The 19,885-nt window shown below is 37.7% G+C and overlaps 1 protein-coding gene and 1 pseudogene across 5 annotated transcripts in view; both read left to right on the top strand.

Annotated features, from left to right (window-relative positions):
- The window catches only part of NCBP1 (nuclear cap binding protein subunit 1), a 44,528-nt gene that overhangs the window by 9,963 nt on the left and 14,680 nt on the right, over positions 1–19,885 (top strand). For 2 of the 5 annotated variants that reach the window (XM_067743853.1, XM_067743855.1), the window contains 10 exons: positions 305–461; positions 8,160–8,267; positions 8,626–8,747; positions 9,675–9,744; positions 10,192–10,407; positions 15,474–15,571; positions 16,120–16,293; positions 16,515–16,578; positions 18,013–18,123; positions 18,851–18,915. In XM_067743853.1, the coding sequence (XP_067599954.1) occupies positions 305–461; positions 8,160–8,267; positions 8,626–8,747; positions 9,675–9,744; positions 10,192–10,407; positions 15,474–15,571; positions 16,120–16,293; positions 16,515–16,578; positions 18,013–18,123; positions 18,851–18,915 (1,185 nt within the window). Of the gene's footprint in view, positions 1–304; positions 462–8,159; positions 8,268–8,625; positions 8,748–9,674; positions 9,745–10,191; positions 10,408–15,473; positions 15,572–16,119; positions 16,294–16,514; positions 16,579–18,012; positions 18,124–18,850; positions 18,916–19,885 lie in introns of those variants that run through there. The other 3 variants (XM_067743856.1, XM_067743854.1, XM_067743857.1) reach the window with 3 other exon arrangements.
- Positions 12,581–15,384, top strand: LOC137227653 (ras GTPase-activating protein-binding protein 1 pseudogene; annotated as a pseudogene).

Raw genomic sequence — 19,885 nt, 5'->3', positions numbered from 1 at the left:
GCACATTGGAAGAAAAACTGGTCTAGTGTCAGTTATATCTATTTTAGTTTGATTTCACAATTAGAGTGTTTTACTTTCTTAACTCTTGGATTAACTAATTAGAATTAAAATGAAAAAATTGAGGGAGCCATGTCTGCAACTCTTCTCAATATTTTTGCCTTTTCTGACATTGTTTTAAAAACATAGCTAAATGTCATGCTTTTCTAAAGTTAGTAAAACAATTTAAAATTTTTTATAGTATAAAATTCAGCAACTTAATGCTGTTGTTTTGGGATCTTCTTATTGTGCTGGGTTCTCAAATCAGTGCACGTCTGTTACCTGAGAAGTTGACAATTTATACAACATTAGTTGGACTACTAAATGCCAGGAATTACAACTTCGGTGGAGAATTTGTAGAAGCCATGATTCGTCAACTTAAAGAATCGTTGAAAGCAAACAATTATAATGAAGCTGTATATTTGGTAAGTTTTTTGTTTTTTTGGCTTTTGGGGAGCTTTTTGGTATGTTATGACTTAGTGTTGGGATGAAGGGGAGAGGTGAGCTACAACCAAATAATTTATCTTTTCTCTTGAAATACAGTTCCCCACTCACCACAACAGCTGCTCTTTTGAAACCATTCTTTTTTTTTTTTATCTTTATTGGAGTATAATTGCTTCACAATACCGTGTTAGTTTCTGTTGCACAACAAAGCGAATCAGCCATATGCATACACATGTCCCCATATCCCCTCCCTCTTGAGCCTCCCTCCCATCCTCCGTATCCCACCCCTCTAGGTCATCGCAAAGCGCCGAACCCATCTCCCTATGCTATGTTGCTGCTTCCCACCAGCCAACTGTTTTACATTTGGTAGTGTATATATGTCGATGCTACTCTCATTTCGCCCACCCACCCCATGTCACCAAGTCCATTCTCTGTGTCTACCTCTTTATTCCTGCCCTGCAACTAGGTTCATCACTACCTTTTTTTTTTTTTTTTTAGATTCCATATATATGCGTTAGCATACGGTATTTGTTTTTCTCTTTCTGACTTACTTCACTCTGTATGACAGACTGGGTCCATCCACCTCACTACAAATAACTCAATTTCGTTTCCTTTTATGGCTGAGTAATATTCCACTGTATATATGTGCCACATCTTCTTTATCCATTAATCTGTCAATGGACACTTAGGTTGGTTCCATGTCCTGGCTATTGTAAATAGTGCTGCAGTAAACATTGTGGTGCATGTCTCTTTCTGAATTATGGTTTTCTCAGGGTATATGCTGAGCAATGGGATTGCTGGGTCATATGGTAGATCTATTTTTAGTTTTTTAAGGAACCTCCATACTGTTTTCCATAGTGGTTGTATCAATTTACATTCCCACCAACAGTGTAGAAGGGTTCCCTTTTCACCATACCTTTTCCAGCATTTATTGTTTCTAGCTTTTTTGATAATGGCCATTCTGACTGGCGTGAGGTGATACCTCATTGTAGTTTTGATTTGCATTTCTCTAATAATTAGTGATGTTAAGCATCTTTTCATTTGCCTCTTGGCTATCTGTATGTCTTCCTTGGTGAAATGTCTATTTAGGTCTTCTGCCCAATTTTTAACCGGATTGTTTGTTTTTTTGATTGAGCTCCATGAGCTGTTTGTATATTTTGGAGATTAATCCTTTGTTTCATTTGCAAATATTTTCTCCCATTCTGAGGGTTGTCTTTTTGTCTTGTTTATGGTTTCCTTTGCTGTGCAAAAACTTTTAAGTTGATTAAATTCCATTTGTTTATTTTTGTTTTTATTTCTGTTACTCTAGGAGGTGGGTCAAAAAAGATCTTGCTGTGGTTTATGTCCGAGTGTTTTTCCTATGTTTTCCTCTAAAAGTTTTATAGTGTCTGGTCTTAACATTTAACTCTTTAATCCATTTGGAGTTTATTTTTGTGTATGGTGTTAGGTAGTGTTCTAATTTCATTCTTTTACATGTAGCTGTCCAGTTTTCCCAGCACCACTTACTGAAAAGGCTGTCTTTTCTCCATTGTATGTTCTTGCCTCCTTTGTCGTAAATTAGGTGCCCATATGTGCGTGGGTTTATCTCTGGGCATTCTGTCCTGTACCATTGATGTATATTTATGTTTCTGAGCCAGTACCATACTGTCTTGATTACTGTACCTTTGTGGTATGGTTTGAAGTCGGGGAGCCTGATTCCTGCAACTCCATTTTTCTTTCTCAAGATTGCTTTGGCTATTTGGGTCTTTTGTGTTTCCATACGAATTGTAAGATTTTTTGTTCTAATTCTGTGAAGAATACTGTTGGTAGTTTGATAGGGATTGCATTGAATCTGTAGATTGCTTTGGGTAGTATAGTCATTTTCACAATATTGATTCTTCCAAACCAAGAACATGGTATATTTCTCCATCTGTTTCTGTCATCTTTTATTTCTTTCGTCAGTGTTTTATAGTTTTGTGAGTACAAGTATTTTGCCTCCTTAGGCAGTTTTATTCCTAGGTATTTTGTTCTTTTTGTTGCAGTGGTAAACGGGAGTGTTTCCCTAATTTATCTTTTGATTTTTCATTGTTGGTGTATAGGAATGCCAAAGATTTCTGTGCATTGATTTTGTATCCTGCAACCTTACCAAATTCATTGATTAGTTTTCTGGTGGCATCTTTAGGATTTTCTATGTATAGTATCATGTCATCAGCAAACGGTGGCAGTTTTACTTCTTTTTTCAAATTTGTATTCCTTTTATTTCTTTTTCTTCTCTGATTGTTGTGGCTAGGACTTCCAAAACTATGTTGAATAAGAGTGGCAAGAGTGGACATCCTTGTCTTGTTCCTGATCTTAGTGGAAATGCTTTCAGTTTTTCACCATTGAGTATGATGCTTGCTGTGGGTTTGTCATATATGGCCTTTTTTATGTTGAGGTAGGTTCCCTCTGTGCCCATTTTCTGGAGAGTTTTTATCATAAATGGGTGTAGAATTTTGTCAAAAGCTTTTTCTGCATCTACTGAGATGATCATATGGTTTTTATTCCTTAATTTGTTAATGTGGGTATATCACATTGATTGATTTGCATATATTGAAGAATCCTTGCATCCCTGGGATAAATCCCACTTGATCATGGTGATCCTTTTAATGTGCTGTTGGATTCTGTTTGCTAGTATTTTGTTCAGGATTTTTGTATCTATGTTCATCAGTGATAATTGGTCTATAATTTTCTTTTTTTGTGATCTCTTTTTCTGGTTTTGGTATCGGTGATGGTGGCTTCGTAGAATGAATTTGGGAGTGATTCTCCCTCTGCAATGTTTTGGAAGAGTTTGAGAAGGATTGGTGTTAGCTCTTCTCTAAATGTTTGATAGAATTCGCCTGTGAAGCCATCTGGTTCTGGATTTTTGTTTGTTGGAAGATTTTTAATTATGGTTTCAATTTCATTACTTGTGATAGATCTATTTATATTTTCTACTTCTTCCTGGTTCAGTCTTGGAAAATTGTACCTTTCCAAGAGTTTGTCCATTTCTTCGTGGTTGTCCATTTTATTGACATATAGTTTTTTGTAGTAGTCTCTTATAATCCTTTGTATGTCTGCAGTGTCAGTTGTGATTTCTCCTTTTTCATTTCTAATTTTATTGATTTGCGTCCTCTCCCTTTTTTTCTTGATTAGTCTGGCTAAGGGTTTATCAACTTTGTTTATCTTCTCAAAGAACCAGCTTTTAGTTACATTGATTTTGGTATTGTTTTCTTCATTTCTATTTCATTTATTTCTGCTCTGATCTTTATGATTTCTTTCCTTCTGCTGACTTTGGGTTTTCTTTGTTCTTTCTCTAGTTGTTTTAAGTGTAGAGTTAGATGTTTATTTGATATTTTTCTTGTTTCTTGAGGTGAGATTGAATTGCTATAAACTTCCCTCTTAGAACTGCTTTTGCTGCATCCCATAGGTTTTGGGTTGTCATGTTTTCGTTGTCATTTGTTTCTATGTATTTTTTTATTTCTTCTTTGATTTCTTCAGTGATCTCTTGGTTATTTAGTAGACCACTGTTTAGCCTCCATGTATTTGTGTTTTTTACAGTTTTTTTTCCTGTAATTGATTTCCAGTCTCATAGTGCTGTGGTCAGAAAAGATGCTTGGTAGGATTTCAGTTTTCTTAAGTTTTCCGAGGCTTGATTTGTGAACCAAGATGTGATCTTTCCTGGAGAATGTTCCATGTGCATTTGAGAAGAAAGTGTATTCTGCCACTTTCGGTGGAATGTTCTGTAAATATCAATTAGATTTATCTGGTCTATTGTGTCATTTAAAGCTTGTGTTTCCTTATTTTCTATTTGGATGATCTGTCCATTGGTCTAAGTGGGGTGTTTAAGTCCCCTACTATTATTGTGTTACTGTCGATTTCTCCTTTCATGGTGGTTAGCATTTGCCTTATGTATTGAGGTGCTCCTCTGTTGTGTACATAAACATTTATAATTGTTATATCATCTTCTTGGATTGATCCTTTGACCATTATGTAGTGGCCCTCCTTATCTGTTGTAGCAGTCTTTATTTTAAAGTCTATCTTATCTGATATGTGTATTGCTATTCCAGCTTTCTTTTGATTTCCATTTGCATGGAATATCTTTTTCGATCCCTTCACTTTCAGTCTGTATATGTCCCTAGGTCTGAAGTGGGTCTCTTGTAGACAGCATATATATGGGTCTTGTTTTTGTATCCATTCAGCCAGTCTGTGTCTTTTGGTTGGGGTGTTTAATCCATTTGCATTCAAGTTTACTGTCGATATGTATGTTCCTACTACCATTTTCTTAATGGTTTGGGGTTTGTTTTTGTGGGTCTTTTTCTTCTCTTGTGTTTCCCGCTTAGAGAAGTTTCTTTAGCATTTGTTGTAAGGCTGGTTTGGTGGTGCTGAATTCTCTTAGCTTTTGTTTGTCTGAAAAGCTTTTGACTTCTCCATCAAATGTGAATGAGATCCTTGCTGGGTAGAGTAATCTTGGTTGTAGGTTTTTCTCTTTCATCAGTGTATCCTGCTACTCCCTTTTGGCCTGCAGAGTTTCCACTGAAAAATCAGCTGATAACCTTATGGGGATTCCTTTGTATGTTATTTTTTGTTTTTCCTCTGCTGCTCTTAATACTTTTTCTTTGAATTTAAATTTTGTTAGTGATTAATATGTGTCTTGGTGTGTTTTTCCTAGGGTTTATCCTGTATGGGACTCTCTGTGCTTCCTGGACTTGGATGACTATTTCCTTTCCCATGTTAGGGAAGTCTTCCCCTGTAATCTCTTCAGATATTTTCTCAGACCCTTTCTTTTTCTCTTCTTCTGAGACCCCTATAATTTGAATGTTGGTGCATTTAGTGTTGTCCCAGAGGTCTCTGAGATTGTCTTCAATTCTTTTCATTCTTCTTTCTTTCTTCTGCTCCTCAGCAGTTATTTCCACTGTTTTATCTTCCAGCTTACTTATTCATTCTTCTGCCTCCGTTATTCTGTTATTGATTCCTTATAGTGTATTTTTCATTTCAGTTATTGTATTGTTCATCTCTGTTTGTTTGTTCTTTAGTTCTTCTAGATCTTTGTTAAACATTTTTTGTATTTGTTTTTTGGTATGTTATGACTTAGTGTTGGGATGAAGGGGAGAGGTGAGCTACAACCAAATAATTTATCTTTTCTCTTGAAATACAGTTCCCCACTCACCACAACAGCTGCTCTTTTGAAACCATTCTTTTTTTTAAAAAATAAATTTATTTATTTTATTTATTTATTTTTGGCTGCGTTGGGTCTTCGTTGCTGCACGTGGGCTCTCTCTAGTTGCAGTGAGCAGGGGCTACTCTTTGTTGTAGTGCATGGACTTATTGCGGTGGCTTCTCTTGTTGCGGACCACGGGATCTAGGTGCACAGGCTTCAGTAGTGTGGCTCACAGGCTCTAGAGCGCAGGCTCAGTAGTTGCGGTGCACGGGCTTAGTTGCTCACGGCTTGTGGGATCTTCCTGGACCTGGGATCAAACTCGTGTCTCCTGCATTGGCAGGTGGATTTTTAACCACTGCGCCAGCAGGGAAGTACCGAAACCATTCTTATTAAAGATACAGAGCTCATTACCGAGTCCAGTGGCTTCTGTTAACTCAATCCTAGTTGACCTCCCTGTAACATGGGATGCTTTACACTACTTGGTTTCTGCAGCACCACTCTTTTCAGGACCTCCTGCTGCCACCTACCTTCTATTCCTCAGTCTCCTTTTACTGGGTAACCTTCCTTTGCCCTTTAAATTTTTGTGTTTCCCAGGATTCTGTCCTCACTTCACTTTTTTCCAAACATTCTCTGCTGAAGCATTCTCATTCTCTTATAGCTTCATAAACTACCTTTATTTTGATGACCTTCCCCCCTACCAACTCTAATCTGTATCTCCTGCTTCAGCCATTCTCCTGAGCTCCAGACCTTTGGTGCAAATACTACCTGGATAGCCCTAAGGTATCTTGCCTGGAAGTCCCTGAATTAATGCATTCTTTATACCTCCTTTTCTGTACCCTCAGCCCAACCCACACAAGTGGTTGCTATTTACTGGATAGCCCGTCCAGAAACCTGAGCATTAATTTTTGTCTTGCCTTTGCCCTCTCATACCAGTCTCCAAGCCCTGTCTGTCCTACCTCCTAAATTTCTCTCCAGTCTGTCCCTTCTCCTTGTCTCCAGGGCCTCTAGTGTAGTTCATGCCTTCCTCGTAATGTCTTAACAGCTCTTAACAGCTCTTTTTGCATCCAGATTCTCTGCCTTTCACTTTATCTTCTGTAGTGGCACCAGAATGGTCTTCTGTAACTAGGCTCTGTTCATGTTGGTTACAGGTTAAAAACCTCAGTTCCTTCCCATTTTCTACAGTGGATAGTCTTCAAAGCCTGGTGCACAAGATGATGCAGGAAGTAAATATCAGAACTCTTACTTATCTTAAATGGAAATGGAATTAAGCCTTATTAATACATAACACATAGATTGACAGTGGGCCAACTTATATTTATATATAAGTAGATATTTATGTGTTGAGGTATGTGATCAAATTCTTTTCTACTGAGTACATAATCAAAAGAGTTTGGACACTCATCACGCTATTAAGTTCAGATTCCATTAAGTCTGATCCTTCATGGTTGCCCCAGTCTGTTTCTCTTTGCCTCCCATATACCCTCCAGCTCTATCTGAATTACTTGCTGGTCCCTGAACACACCTTGTTTTTGAACCTTTCTGCCTAGAACCCTCTCCTTGCTCTCCACGTGAGGACTACTTTTTTCATCCTTTATGATCTAGCCCAGTTGTTACCTCCTATATGATGTTTCCCCCTACTCCCTTTGTCCCTATTTCTAGAACACTTTATTTATCTTTTAGTATAGGATTTATCCATCTGGGTTGAGATTGTGCTTTTCCCACTAGTCTGTGAGCTCCCATGTGACAGAGACTTTAATAGTGCTCAGCAGTGGCACACAAAGGGCACCCAATAAATATCTGTTCATAAATTTCCATTTCTGTGGTCCAGCGAAAATTTTTTCACAGCCAAACAGAAAAGAAGATTATTGGTTGTAATAGCTAGAATATTACAGTTTAGGTTCTTAGTTTAGTATAAATGTAAAGCTATAAATGCAGATTCTTGTCCTTCCTACAGTGTCTGTCACAACTACTCAGCTCTGCTGTTATAGCAGAAAAGCAGCCACAGACAATATGTAAACAAATAAGCATGGCTGTGTAAAAGTCGATTTGTGGACAATGAAATGTAATTTCATATAATTTGTATGAATCAAAATATTCTTTTGGGTTTTTTTCAAGCATTTAAATATTTAAAAACCATTCTTAGTTTGCAGGCTGCTTAAAAAACAGGCAGTGGGGGCTTCCCTGGTGGCGCAGTGGTTGAGAGTCCGCCTGCCGATGCAGGGGTCACGGGTTTGTGCCCCAGTCCGGATAGATCCCACATGCCGCGGAGCGGCTGGTCCCGTGAGCCATGGCCGCTGAGCCTGCACGTCTGGAGCCTGTGCTCCGCAACGGGAGAGGCCACAACAGTGAGAGGCCTGCATACCACAAAAAAAACAAACAAACAAAAAACAAAACAGGCAGTGGGCTAGATTTGGTCCTTGGGCTGTAGTTTTTCAGAACTGTGGTTTCAAACATTACAGAATTGCTTGTTTTATAATTATTATAAAGGACATTTAGATTTCATAGAAATTGTTCTCCCCACCAGGTCCGTTTTTTATCTGATCTTGTGAATTGTCACGTCATTGCTGCCCCATCAATGGTTGCTATGTTTGAAAATTTTGTAAGTGTAACTCAGGAAGAAGATGTGCCTCAGGTAAGAAAACCCCTTGTGCTGAATCTCGTCCATATAGTACCAGGAATTTTTCACTGGTAACCCTTTAGTAGTAAAAACAGAAGATTAACAGTAGATTTATCACATTGTAAATTCTTAATGTCTAAAAGTTAAGTCAACTGGTATAATGGTGGGTTCTTTGTGACATCTGTACATTAGTTAAATGATTCTGTCTAGTAACATTAAAGCTAATATATCTAAAAATGCTCTAAATGAGCCAGATGTCTTTGTTAAGTCCTACTGAATTGCGTCCATAGGATTTCATTCAGGAATAAATATAATATGAATGAAAATTCACTAGCACCTATTTTAAATGTACCTTTTTAAAAAAATTCTTTAGGTGCGCCGGGATTGGTACGTGTATGCATTTCTATCATCTTTGCCCTGGGTTGGAAAGGAGTTGTACGAAAAGAAAGATGCAGAGATGGACCGAATCTTTGCCAACACTGAAAGCTATCTTAAGTAAGGGCACAGCAGCTTGGTAATGATTTTGTGTCCCCTTAAGTTTTTTCAGAAGAATTTTGTTATAAGTTTCATTTTCTATTAATAGGTAATTCTTTGGATATTGTTAATATCTACTTAGTTACAATAAAGCTAAAGGAAGTCTAAAGATAAAAATCTGCTTTCTCATTACACTAAGGTACCTTTAAATGATTTTTTAAATGTTTTATATTTTTCAAAAGTTGTACTGTTTTTTTAATACTATATAGATGTTTGCAAAAGAATGAAAATAAGAGTATGAATATGCTAACATTTGAATGTCATTTCCCCTTTTTATACAAATGATAGTCCAGTATACACATTGTTCTTCTATACACACTTGCTTTTTTTTCCCTCTTAATATAGTTTGGATTCGTTGCATAAGATATTTAGCTCTACCTCATTCCTTTTAACAGCTGTATGGTATTCCAGTCTTTTAATGTACTGTAATTCCTTTAACTAGTCTCCTGTTGGTAGACATTGAGGCTATTGCAAATCTTTGGCTATTTTAAACAGTGTTTCAGTGAATATCCTTGTACATAAGTCTTTATGTGCATGTACAAATATGTTTTGGGATGATGTGAATTCTTAGAAATGGCATTGCTGGGTTGAAGTGTCTTTAACAATTTTAATTTTGAGATTTAGTCAGATTGCCTTCCAAAGAGATTATACTCTTCCATATGTCGTCTAAAGAGATTATATCAGTTAGCCCTCTGCCAGTGATGTTTTTGAAACCGTGTATTTGCCTACATTTTGGCAATGCAATACATTGTCAAAGATTCTAATATCTGCCAATCTGGTAGGTTAAAATGTTTCACTCCCTTAATTTGCATTTTATTAATTATGAAAGCAACTGAATATCTTTTCATGTTTTAGAACCTAAATGTAGATTTTCATTCTTACCTTTAGAAGACGCCAGAAGACTCATGTGCCCATGTTACAAGTATGGACTGCAGAGAAACCGCATCCACAAGAAGAGGTAAATTGATTTCAGTCTCTTGTGATACAAGCACAGAGTAGATTCTTATCTCTGTGACATATTCAAATCATCCCATTTGTATACCTCAGCTGGGTTTTCACATTTCATATCAGGGGTTCAGCTCCTCATAGCCCTAGGCATATAGTGGACTTTTAATAAATGTTAGAATGTCATCAAAACATTCCCTATTCTAGAGTTGATGTATTTTTTATTTAAGTGCCCAATTTGAAAAAATAAGAGGTATCAGCCCCAGACAGACTTTATAAAATAAGTAAAACAAAAACAGAAACTTCGCAGTATTCCTTAGTACTGTATTTAATTGTAAGTTAGCTTGCTTTTGTATCCTGTATTTTAGAAGGCAGTAGATTTTTGGTTTTGTCTAGTCAAAATGTTATTTCATCTAGCCTCCAAATATCTATTAATTGTTAAAAATTAATCTGTCTTTAGTATTTAGATTGCCTCTGGGCCCAGATTCAGAAATTGAAAAAGGATCGCTGGCAGGAGCGGCACATCCTAAGACCTTATCTTGCCTTTGACAGCATCCTGTGTGAAGCACTGCAGCACAACCTGCCTCCTTTCACACCACCTCCTCACACTGAAGATTCGGTGTACCCGATGCCAAGGGTCATCTTCAGAATGTTTGATTACACGGATGATCCTGAGGTACATGCATGACCAACAAAAGTGCCTTTCAAAGCGCCTGTGTTGTGTTGTAATTGTGGTTTAATCTTGTTTGAATTATGCCTATGGGACATTTTAATTTTGAGTTGTTTATTATCTAAGAGGGTCATTGGCAGCGAAGTTAACAGTTTAATTCAGTGAATGGTATCACCTCATTATTCAAGAAATCATATTTAGGCAGTGTAAATTGACAGCACGGTGTACAATTGAAGAGTGTAGGTTTGAGAGGCCAAGTAGGTTTGGATTTTAATCCTGGCTTAGTCATAGCCCAGCTGTGTGCTCTTGAGTGAGTTATTTACCTCCCTACCTTAGTTTCCTAATGGAATAATAACAGTATATATCTCATAAAGTTGTAATGAGGATTAAATTATTAACACGCATAAAGTGCATAGAACAGTATGTGACACGTGATGAGTGCTCAATAAAGTGTTTTTAATTTAAAAATCCCAATGATTAGTATAAGCTGACTTTATAGTTCTTAAATATATGTATTTTTTATTATGAGGTCAGGTTGTTGATAGCTGTTATACTTTAGCAATTAAGAAAATGTATAATTTTGATATTAACATTTGATATAAAAATTTACATTTTAACTGTGCTTTAGTTACTTTATACCTTTGCATTTGAGTGATTGTTTTTTTTGGGTTTTTTAAAAATTTATTTTTGGCAACGTTGGGTCTTCGTTGCTGCGCACAGGCTTTCTCTAGTTGCAGTGAGCGGGGTCTACTCTTCCTTGCAGTGTGCGGGCTTCTCATTGCAGTGGCTTCTCTTGTTGTGGAGCACAGGCTCTGGGCACACGGGCTTCAGTGGTTGTGGCACATGGGCTCAGTAGTTGTGGTTCACGGGCTTAGTTGCTCTACGGCATGTGGGATCTTCCTGGACCAGGGCTTGAACCCGTGTCCTCTGCATTGGCAGGCGGATTCTTAACCACTGTACCACCAGGGAAGCCCATGACTGTCTTAACTTTAATACCCAGGCAGCAAGCACAGTGATCACTGGGCTGGTTCTGAAAAGAAACTCGCCTGGCTAAAGTACTATCGATACCTGTTGCTTAGTACATTCCAGTCAGCATAGAGCAGAGTTTCTCAGCCTCAGCACAATTGATGCTTTGGGCTGGATAATCCTTTGTTGTGGGGCTGTCCTGTGAATTGTAGGATGCTTAGGAGCATCCCTGGCCTCTACCTTCTAGGTGCCAGTAGCATGTCATTTGTGACAACCAAAAATGTCTCCAGAGATTGGCAGATGTCCCCTTAGGGGCAAAATTTCCCCCAGTTGAGAACCACTGGCATAAGAACCAACGTTACCACCTTAGGTCAAACTTGAGTTTTCTTTCCCTGTCTTCTCTCTTCTATGGAAAGTTGCTTATGACCAGGGAAATTTTAGTGTATGTATACTCTATCTCAGGGTAACAAGTTGTTGGATAATTGGTTATATATACAAAATTATCAACTTGCTACCCACTTGCAATATTGCATATATAATGCTTTTAGTTAACTTTATGTAATGGTCTAATTAGAGTATATATAATTGGAAGTCTGATTTACAGTAAGACTGTTAGAATCTTTGTGATTAGGTATTTAGGGGAACATTAGAATGGCACCTCAAAATTTGCTTTTCCTGTACTATTTGTACTTAATTGGTGTTGCCTCTGTAATGTGCCCATCATCCTTTGCCAGAAGAGCATAAATATGCAAAATATCTGTTTGAAGAGGATTTGGTTTTTTTGTTCTGGCCTTTCAAAAAATGTTTTGTTTTGTTTTTAATTAGAAATGATAAAGTAGATTAAAGTAAAAGTCACCATTAAGTAGTAAGTAATAAGTAAATAAACTCATTGAACCTGTTTGCTATGCATATTTTTTTAATTAAACAATATCATGTAGATAATGTTCTTCAACCTTTTTTAAAACAGCGTAGTGTGGATATCTTTCAGTGCATACATGATTTTTTTATGTCTACATAGTGTTCGAGACAAAATTTTCCCTCTCTCCATGTTTTTTATGGAAGTAATCCAGTCCCATGGTTTCAAAAAATAAACTGTAATGGCCACGGCGGGCGAGAGCGAGCCGCGGCTGCCGCCCGGGCCCCAGGGTGATCTCGGGGGCCTGGGGCCCCGTGCAGCCGGCTCGGTAGCTTTTCCCTCCTGCCCCCCCGCACGTGGAGTCCTTCCTCCCCTGACGGGGTCTCCAGCTTAACCCAGACCAGAGGAGGCTTTTCTTTGGGTGGGGGACACGAAAGTGCATTGAGAATTTCTCAACTCGGGAAGCAGAAGTGCTGCTCCTAGGTTTTACAGGGAGTAAGGGGGGAGCAGTGAGTTCATGGATATTGAGTGATGATAATAGCTAACCTTTTTCCAAGCCCTCGCTGTGTGCCAGGCACTGTGCAGAGCAACTTGTGTGTCTCTTCTTTACTCCTGAAATGCCCCAATGAGGTTAAATTGACCAAAGCAATGGTTATGGAGAAGCCTAGTCCCCTGCTGGTCGGGCAGGAATTTGTGAGACAGTATTACACACTGTTGAACCAGGCCTCAGACATGCTACACAGATTTTGTGGAAAGAACTCTTCTTATGTCCGTGGGGGTTGGATTCAAATGGAAAGCCAGCAGATGCGGTCTATGGACAGAAAGAAATCCATAGGAAAGTGATGTCACAAAATTTCACCAATTGCCACACTAAGATCCGTCATGTCGATGCTCATGCCACCCTGAATGATGGTGTGGTGGTCCAGGTGATGGGCTTGTTCTCTAATAACCACCAGGCTTTGAGGAGATTCATGCAGACCTTTGTCCTTGCTCCTGAGGGCTCTGTTGCAAATAAGTTCTATGTTCATAATGATATCTTCAGATAACCAAGATGAGGTCTTTGGTGGCTTTGTCACTGAGCCTCAGGAAGAATCTGAAGAAGAAGTAGAGGAACCTGAAGAAAGACAGCAGACACCTGAGGTGGTACCTGATGATTCTGGAACTTTCTATGATCAAACTGTTAGCAATGACTTAGAAGAACTTGTTGCTGAACCAGAGCCTGATCCTGAACCAGAGCCAGAGCAAGAACCTGTGTCTGAAGTCCAAGAGGAAAAGTCTGAGCCAGTATTGGAAGAAACTGTTCCTGAGGATGCTCAGAAGAGTTCTCCAGCACCTGCAGACATAGCCAGACAGTGCAGGAGGACTTGAGAACCTTTTCTTGGGCATCTGTGACCAGTAAGAACCTTCCACCCAGTGGAGCTGTTCCAGTTACTGGGATACCACCTCATGTTGTTAAAGTACCAGCTTCACAGCCTCGTCCAGAGTCTAAGCCTGAATCTCACATTCCACCGCAGAGGCCTCAGAGGGATCAAAGGGTGCGAGAACAGCGAATAAATGTTCCTCCCCAGAGGGGACCTAGACCAGTCTGTGAGGCTGGTGAGCAAGGTGACGTTGAACCCCGAAGAATCGTGAGACACCCTGACAGTCACCAACTCTTTATCGGCAACCTGCCTCATAAGGTGGACAAACCAGAGCTTAAAGATTTTTTTCAAAATTATGGGAATGTGGTGGAGCTGCGTATTAACAGTGGTGGGAAATTACCTAATTTTGGGTTCATTGTGTTTGATGATTCTGAACCTGTTCAGAAGGTGCTTAACAACAGGCCCATCATGTTCAGAGGTGAGGTCCGTCTGAATGTGGAAGAAAAGAAGACTCAAGCTGCCCGGGAAGGGGATCGCCGAGATTACCGCTTTCGGGGACCTGGAGGCCCTCGAGGTGGGCTGGGTGGTGGGGTGAGAGGCCCACCCCGTGGAGGCATGGTGCAGAAACCAGGATTTGGAGTGGGAACGGGCATTGCTCCAAGGCAGTGAATTGCTCTTCACCGATCTTCAGGCAGCAGTACAAACCCTAGCTCCCACAGAATGGTGATTTCTTCAGCCAACCTTTGGTATCTTGGAATCTGATCCTAGTCTATGATAAACTGCTTAAGTTTGTACAGTTCTACTTTTTGTGTTACTGGTGTGTGCTCCTTCCCCTCTCACACCCCCCCCCCACCTTTTAGTCCTTCACTTCCAGTTTTGTGGAATGATATTTTAGGAAAAATGGATTTTTAAAGAAGAAAAAAAAAAAGACTGCATTTCCTTGCTTTATTTGCATATACAGACTGGATTTTTTTTTTAACAGTTTCCCCAAAGGATTGTCTTGCTTATTACTGACATTTGGTATGTTTCATTCATTGGAATATTTTTTACTTATTTTCTACATTTTTCAAAAGCCTGTGAGAATTACAGGATTTGATAAACATTTTGAAGGCAGGAAGAACCCAAACTGTCTCTTCTTTGAGAGTCATGACTACCTTCTGCTGTGGAAAAATTGCCGTTGGAAAAATTGACAATTTAGATTCTCTCTGGTATGGTTAAAAACTGAATAAAAGGTGTTAGTAGAGTTTTTCTTTGGATACGTGGTTGCAAAACAGTTCCAAAACCTGTTTTTACCATTGAAATTTAAACTGTAAGATAGGTTTTAAATGTCTAGAATGCAACTGATAAGCTTTTCTTGAACTGTTAGATTTTTTTTTTGAAGTAGAGTTTTTTCATGTTTAATTTGTATTTGTAAAAAAAAAAACCAAAAAGACCCCAAAAATTTTCAAAAATCTGAATAACACAAAACCGGAGCAAAACTGTTGTGCCTTCTATTTATCTTTGATTCCAGTCTTGGCAATTGTTTAAAGAAAAATAATAATAAAAAAAATAAACTTAGATTTGTTCTATTTAAAAAAATAAATAAAAATAAACTGTATAGGACTAATAATATACAAAAATTACTTAGTTTGCTTCATTTAAGACTTGAAGTGGGCAAGGATAGTACAGTGTCAGATGCAGTAGAAAAAACACTATAGCTGACATTCTAATTCTCTTGTAGACATAAGTGAACAAATTTGCTGAAATACAGAGCTTTCACACTTGTGAACTTTTATCCCCAGCATCCAATACAGTGTCTGGAACATAATAAGCTCTGATATATTTGTTGAATAAATGAAAAATAATATTTTGTCTAGGTCTGGAGTATATGTATTTGGTTTTCTTTCCAGGGTCCTGTAATGCCAGGGAGTCATTCAGTGGAAAGATTTGTGATAGAAGAGAATCTTCACTGCATCGTTAAGTCCCACTGGAAGGAAAGGAAGACTTGGTAAGATGCTTTTCATGGTACTTTTAGTAGAGTGGAGAAAAAGTAGCAATCTTGATGATTTAGTAAGAGCAAATGTACGTTAAGAGTAAGAAAATCTTCCTCTCTTCCTGATGCCCTGTCTTGCTAAGACCGATGTCTAGCTTTCTGGAGGCACTTCACCCTCAAATAGTACTTTCCTGGATGCTGTATAGTACTGTAGTGCTTTATAGTAATATACATATGATGCCTGCTCTTTTGTATGGATATTTGCCATGTGCTCTGGACAACTTAACTTGAATGGCAAGCTGTTTTTGGTATGAATGTTGTGGGAATAAATGAATACTAATGGTTTTGCTGTTTCCTAGCAGTTAGACATCAAGCTTTGGAAAAGTTTATTTTTAATATTTTCTGAAACCTTGGAAAGTTTTGGTTTAGATCTTAAAATGGAAAGGATTATAGTATTTTGGGAATGGTCTACCTTATAAAACATTTTACGTTAGTAGATCTGAATATACTTCCTTACTATTATTACTTATATGCCTTTTTTTTTTTTTTTTTTGCGGTACGAGGGCCTCTCACTGTTGTGGCCTCTCCAGTTGCGGAGCACAGGCTCCAGACGCGCAGGCTCAGCGGCCATGGCTCTCGGGCCCAGCCGCTCCTCAGCATGTGGGATCTTCCCAGATGGGGGCACGAACCCGTGTCCCCTGCATCGGCAGGCGGACTCTCAACCACTGCGCCACCAGGGAAGCCCACTTACACTCCTTTTGATCTTCTAAGGAGTTTTGCATGCATTAAAGAGTTTCCTTATGGTAGACAAAATAATCTGTGCTGTAGTTAAGTAACTGAAATCTAGAACATTTCAGAAAAAGATTTCCTTTATATCTACATACACTGTTTTTGAAACTGCTTAGTTTTTCATATATCTGTGTATACTCATTAAACTTAAATTACACTTTTTATATAGTGCTGCACAGCTAGTGAGTTATCCTGGGAAGAACAAGATCCCCTTGAACTACCACATAGTTGAGGTATGCATTCCAAGTGGAGCTTGTTTTTAAGTTTCAGAATCTTTCTGTTGACTGTAAAGTGTAATCTACCCTTGGCCTTTTTGTTGTTCTTGCTACTTGGCAGGTGCTGAAAATTAATAGAGAAGAGAGGAAATTGCTTTCAATTTTGGAGCTCTGTTAGCCATGTTAGTAAAGAGAAAAGAGGAGGTTAAGCCCAGTGTACAAATGGAATTTTGAGTTGCCTATAATTTATTTATATATTGATAGTATATCTTCATTCATGAATAGTTATCATGGATAATGTAAGTTACCTCTAACTCTATCAATACATTGTCCACTTAACAGATGTATAAGAGGCTTAAATATTTTAAAATACTGTATTCTTTAGGCAGATAACCCATCTTTAACTGTGTTTATCTGGCCTCTTATTACTAGCATACCCCTGACTAGTGTATTATTTCCTGTATCACAGGGTAGGGATAAGTAGGAATCCTTATTTATTCTTAGAAATCAAAAGAGCCAGTTGTTTTGGAAGTGGAAAAAAATAGATAATGCTTTTGATTCCATATGAAGTCATACAGAAGGATGATACTAGTAGCGTAGTTGAACACCTTGTAGAGATTTATTTCCCAAAAAACTGTTTTCACTTGACCCAAACTGTCAATTGCATTATTCATTTATGTTAAAATACTCAAAGTGAGCATAATTATGTATCATTTGATTCACTTTTTATTCATACTATACCTATGTACTTCCTTAGAAATGCTGCATCTGTTCTCTTTATAGAACTTGAGAGTGTGGTTAGGCTATGAACTTGACTCAGTGACATGTCAGTTGAAATGCAAAACATAAGTCATATTTTTAAATGTGCAAAATGTGTAGAAATTCATACAAAAGTATGGGAGATGGGAGTGAGAAGAAGGAATGCAGACCAGGCTCTAGAAGTCGAGATAGATGGTCCACACATTATATAAGGAGGAAGGAAACAAGTTTGTGAACGAGAGCATGGCAAAAAAGTCTTGGAATACCAAGAATATAGTAACAGTGTAGAATGAGTTAATAACTATCTTCTGTTCCCATCCTCCGAGTCTACAAAGGACTTTTACTTCTTATAGGAATGAAACTCTGGTGGATCTGTGAGTCCCCAGTAAACTGTACCTCCCTGAATTAACTCTGATACTTCCAGAGTTGAAATTGGACAGTTCTCTGGAAGTATCAACTAAGCATTAATTTTTGCATATTCTTATTTGATTGAGTCATAGAGATAAGAAATCTTCATTACAGTATTCAATTGTAGATCTTTGTGTTTTAAAGAGCATAATTTTAAAGGTTAAAAAGTAATTTTTTTTTATTATGAATACCATAGAGTTAGACTTTAGAACATTGAGGTGTTTCTAATAGTAGAAGTGTGTAGATAGCTGTTGAATTGAGTTCTGACTTGTAATTCCTTTGTAGGTGATCTTTGCAGAGCTGTTTCAACTTCCAGCACCCCCTCACATTGATGTGATGTACACAACACTTCTCATTGAACTGTGTAAACTTCAGCCTGGCTCTCTACCCCAAGTTGTATCCTTTCCTTTGTTTTTAATGTACTCTCTTTGGCCTGACTTTAAGAGATTATTAAATATTTCTGCTTGTGGGTTTAAATCACTTCATGAAAACAGTTTGACATTTCTTTAAAAGTTAAACATTACGTGTACTATACAATCCAGCCATTTTGCTCTGGAGTATTTACCCAAGAGAATAAATGTTCATAACTTTATTTGTAATAACCCAAAACTGGAAACAATCCAAATATCCATCAACAGAATGGATAAGCAAATTTTGTTACAGCTATACAGTGGAATACTACTCAGTAATAAAAAAAAAAAAGGACAAATTTTCAATGCAGGCAGCAACATGAATGAATTGCAAAATAATTATATTGAATAAAAGGTGCCAAACAAATATGAATTCACACTATATGATACCATTTACACAAAATCCTAGAAAATGCAAAGTAATATAGTGACAGCAGACCAATATTTGCTTGGGGGCATAAATGAGGGGCAAAAGGGAGAATGGATTACAAAAGAGCATGGGGAACTTTTGGAGATGATGTAAATGCTCATTATCTCGATTTCATGGGTGTAAACAGATCAAATGTAGATCACTGATACCTCAAAGATCAATTACTTGAAACAAAGCTCAGCATTATTAGTCATTATATAGACTTCTAAGAAATGTTATTTATTTTTTCTACCACAGCTTATTTTCAAGGAGAGTATAGTTTTCCTTATCCTGAAATTCACAGCTTGCACAGGCAACTGAAATGTTATACATGCGTTTGGACACGATGAATACTACATGCGTAGACAGGTATAGTAATTGCCTTATTTCTGTACTGAGTGTTAGCAGCTTCTTCTCCCTGTACTTTATAAAAGAATTTGATAAGGAAAACAATCACCTTTTTAAGAATTTCCAAGTTGGTTTTTCTTTCTTGCCTCCCACAAATAATCCTTTATATAATAAAACTTGTAATTGTTATAACATTACACTTTCTAGTTTAATTTTCAACATGAAATGATGCCCATACTGAGGTTTTCTTTAATTGCATTGTTTAGTTCTTTGGTATGGTTACACTTTTCCCTCTGTAATTGGGTAGGTAAGCTTTTAAAATAGGTTTTATGCTAACCCATATGTAGAAGCAGAGTCTAATACTGTATATTTATGTTTATATAATATGTAATTTTGTTTATGAATAGTATCTGCTTCTAAAATAATTAGCTACTATGTAACTACAGCTCCAAGACTCAGTTTATACAAAAGGCCATATTGGATTTTTATAGCTGTGGTAATTTCATGCCTGTTGTCATCTTCTGGGTGAGGTCTATTATGTACTACCTTTATTAGCTGGTGTTCTCTCTTCTGTCAGTTTTCCAAAGTAGATCAGGACAGATATTGAACATTTTCATAATCTGTCATGTCTGCTGTTCAAATGCGATATTTGAAAATTATCAGTAAAGGCTATCCTGTGTTGTTGACCTATTATCTTGAGTAATTGTAATGACTGAAATTATAGATACATGAGGGATGTGCTTTAAGAAGGTGTCTGCTGAGGTTTTTTTCCCAGTCTAATTAATAAACCATCAGTTGTGCTGGGCATCCCTATTATGCCATTCATTCAGCAAGTGTTCATTGGGCTCTTAAAAATTTCACAGTGTTATACAGTCTACTAAGGTGATCCCTATCTAGTCAGAGAGATCAGATGTGTTTTTAAGAGAAAAGGGGGCTTTGATGGTATATTTTGTTTGTGGTGAAAGGGTGTGGTATGATGATGAGAGACTAC

The sequence above is a fragment of the Pseudorca crassidens genome, chromosome 7 (genome assembly GCF_039906515.1).
Source record: "Pseudorca crassidens isolate mPseCra1 chromosome 7, mPseCra1.hap1, whole genome shotgun sequence".
In the NCBI taxonomy this organism is placed as follows: Eukaryota; Metazoa; Chordata; class Mammalia; order Artiodactyla; family Delphinidae; genus Pseudorca; species Pseudorca crassidens.
Note: the sequence above shows the minus strand (reverse complement) of the source record. Positions and strands in the feature narration are given on the sequence as shown.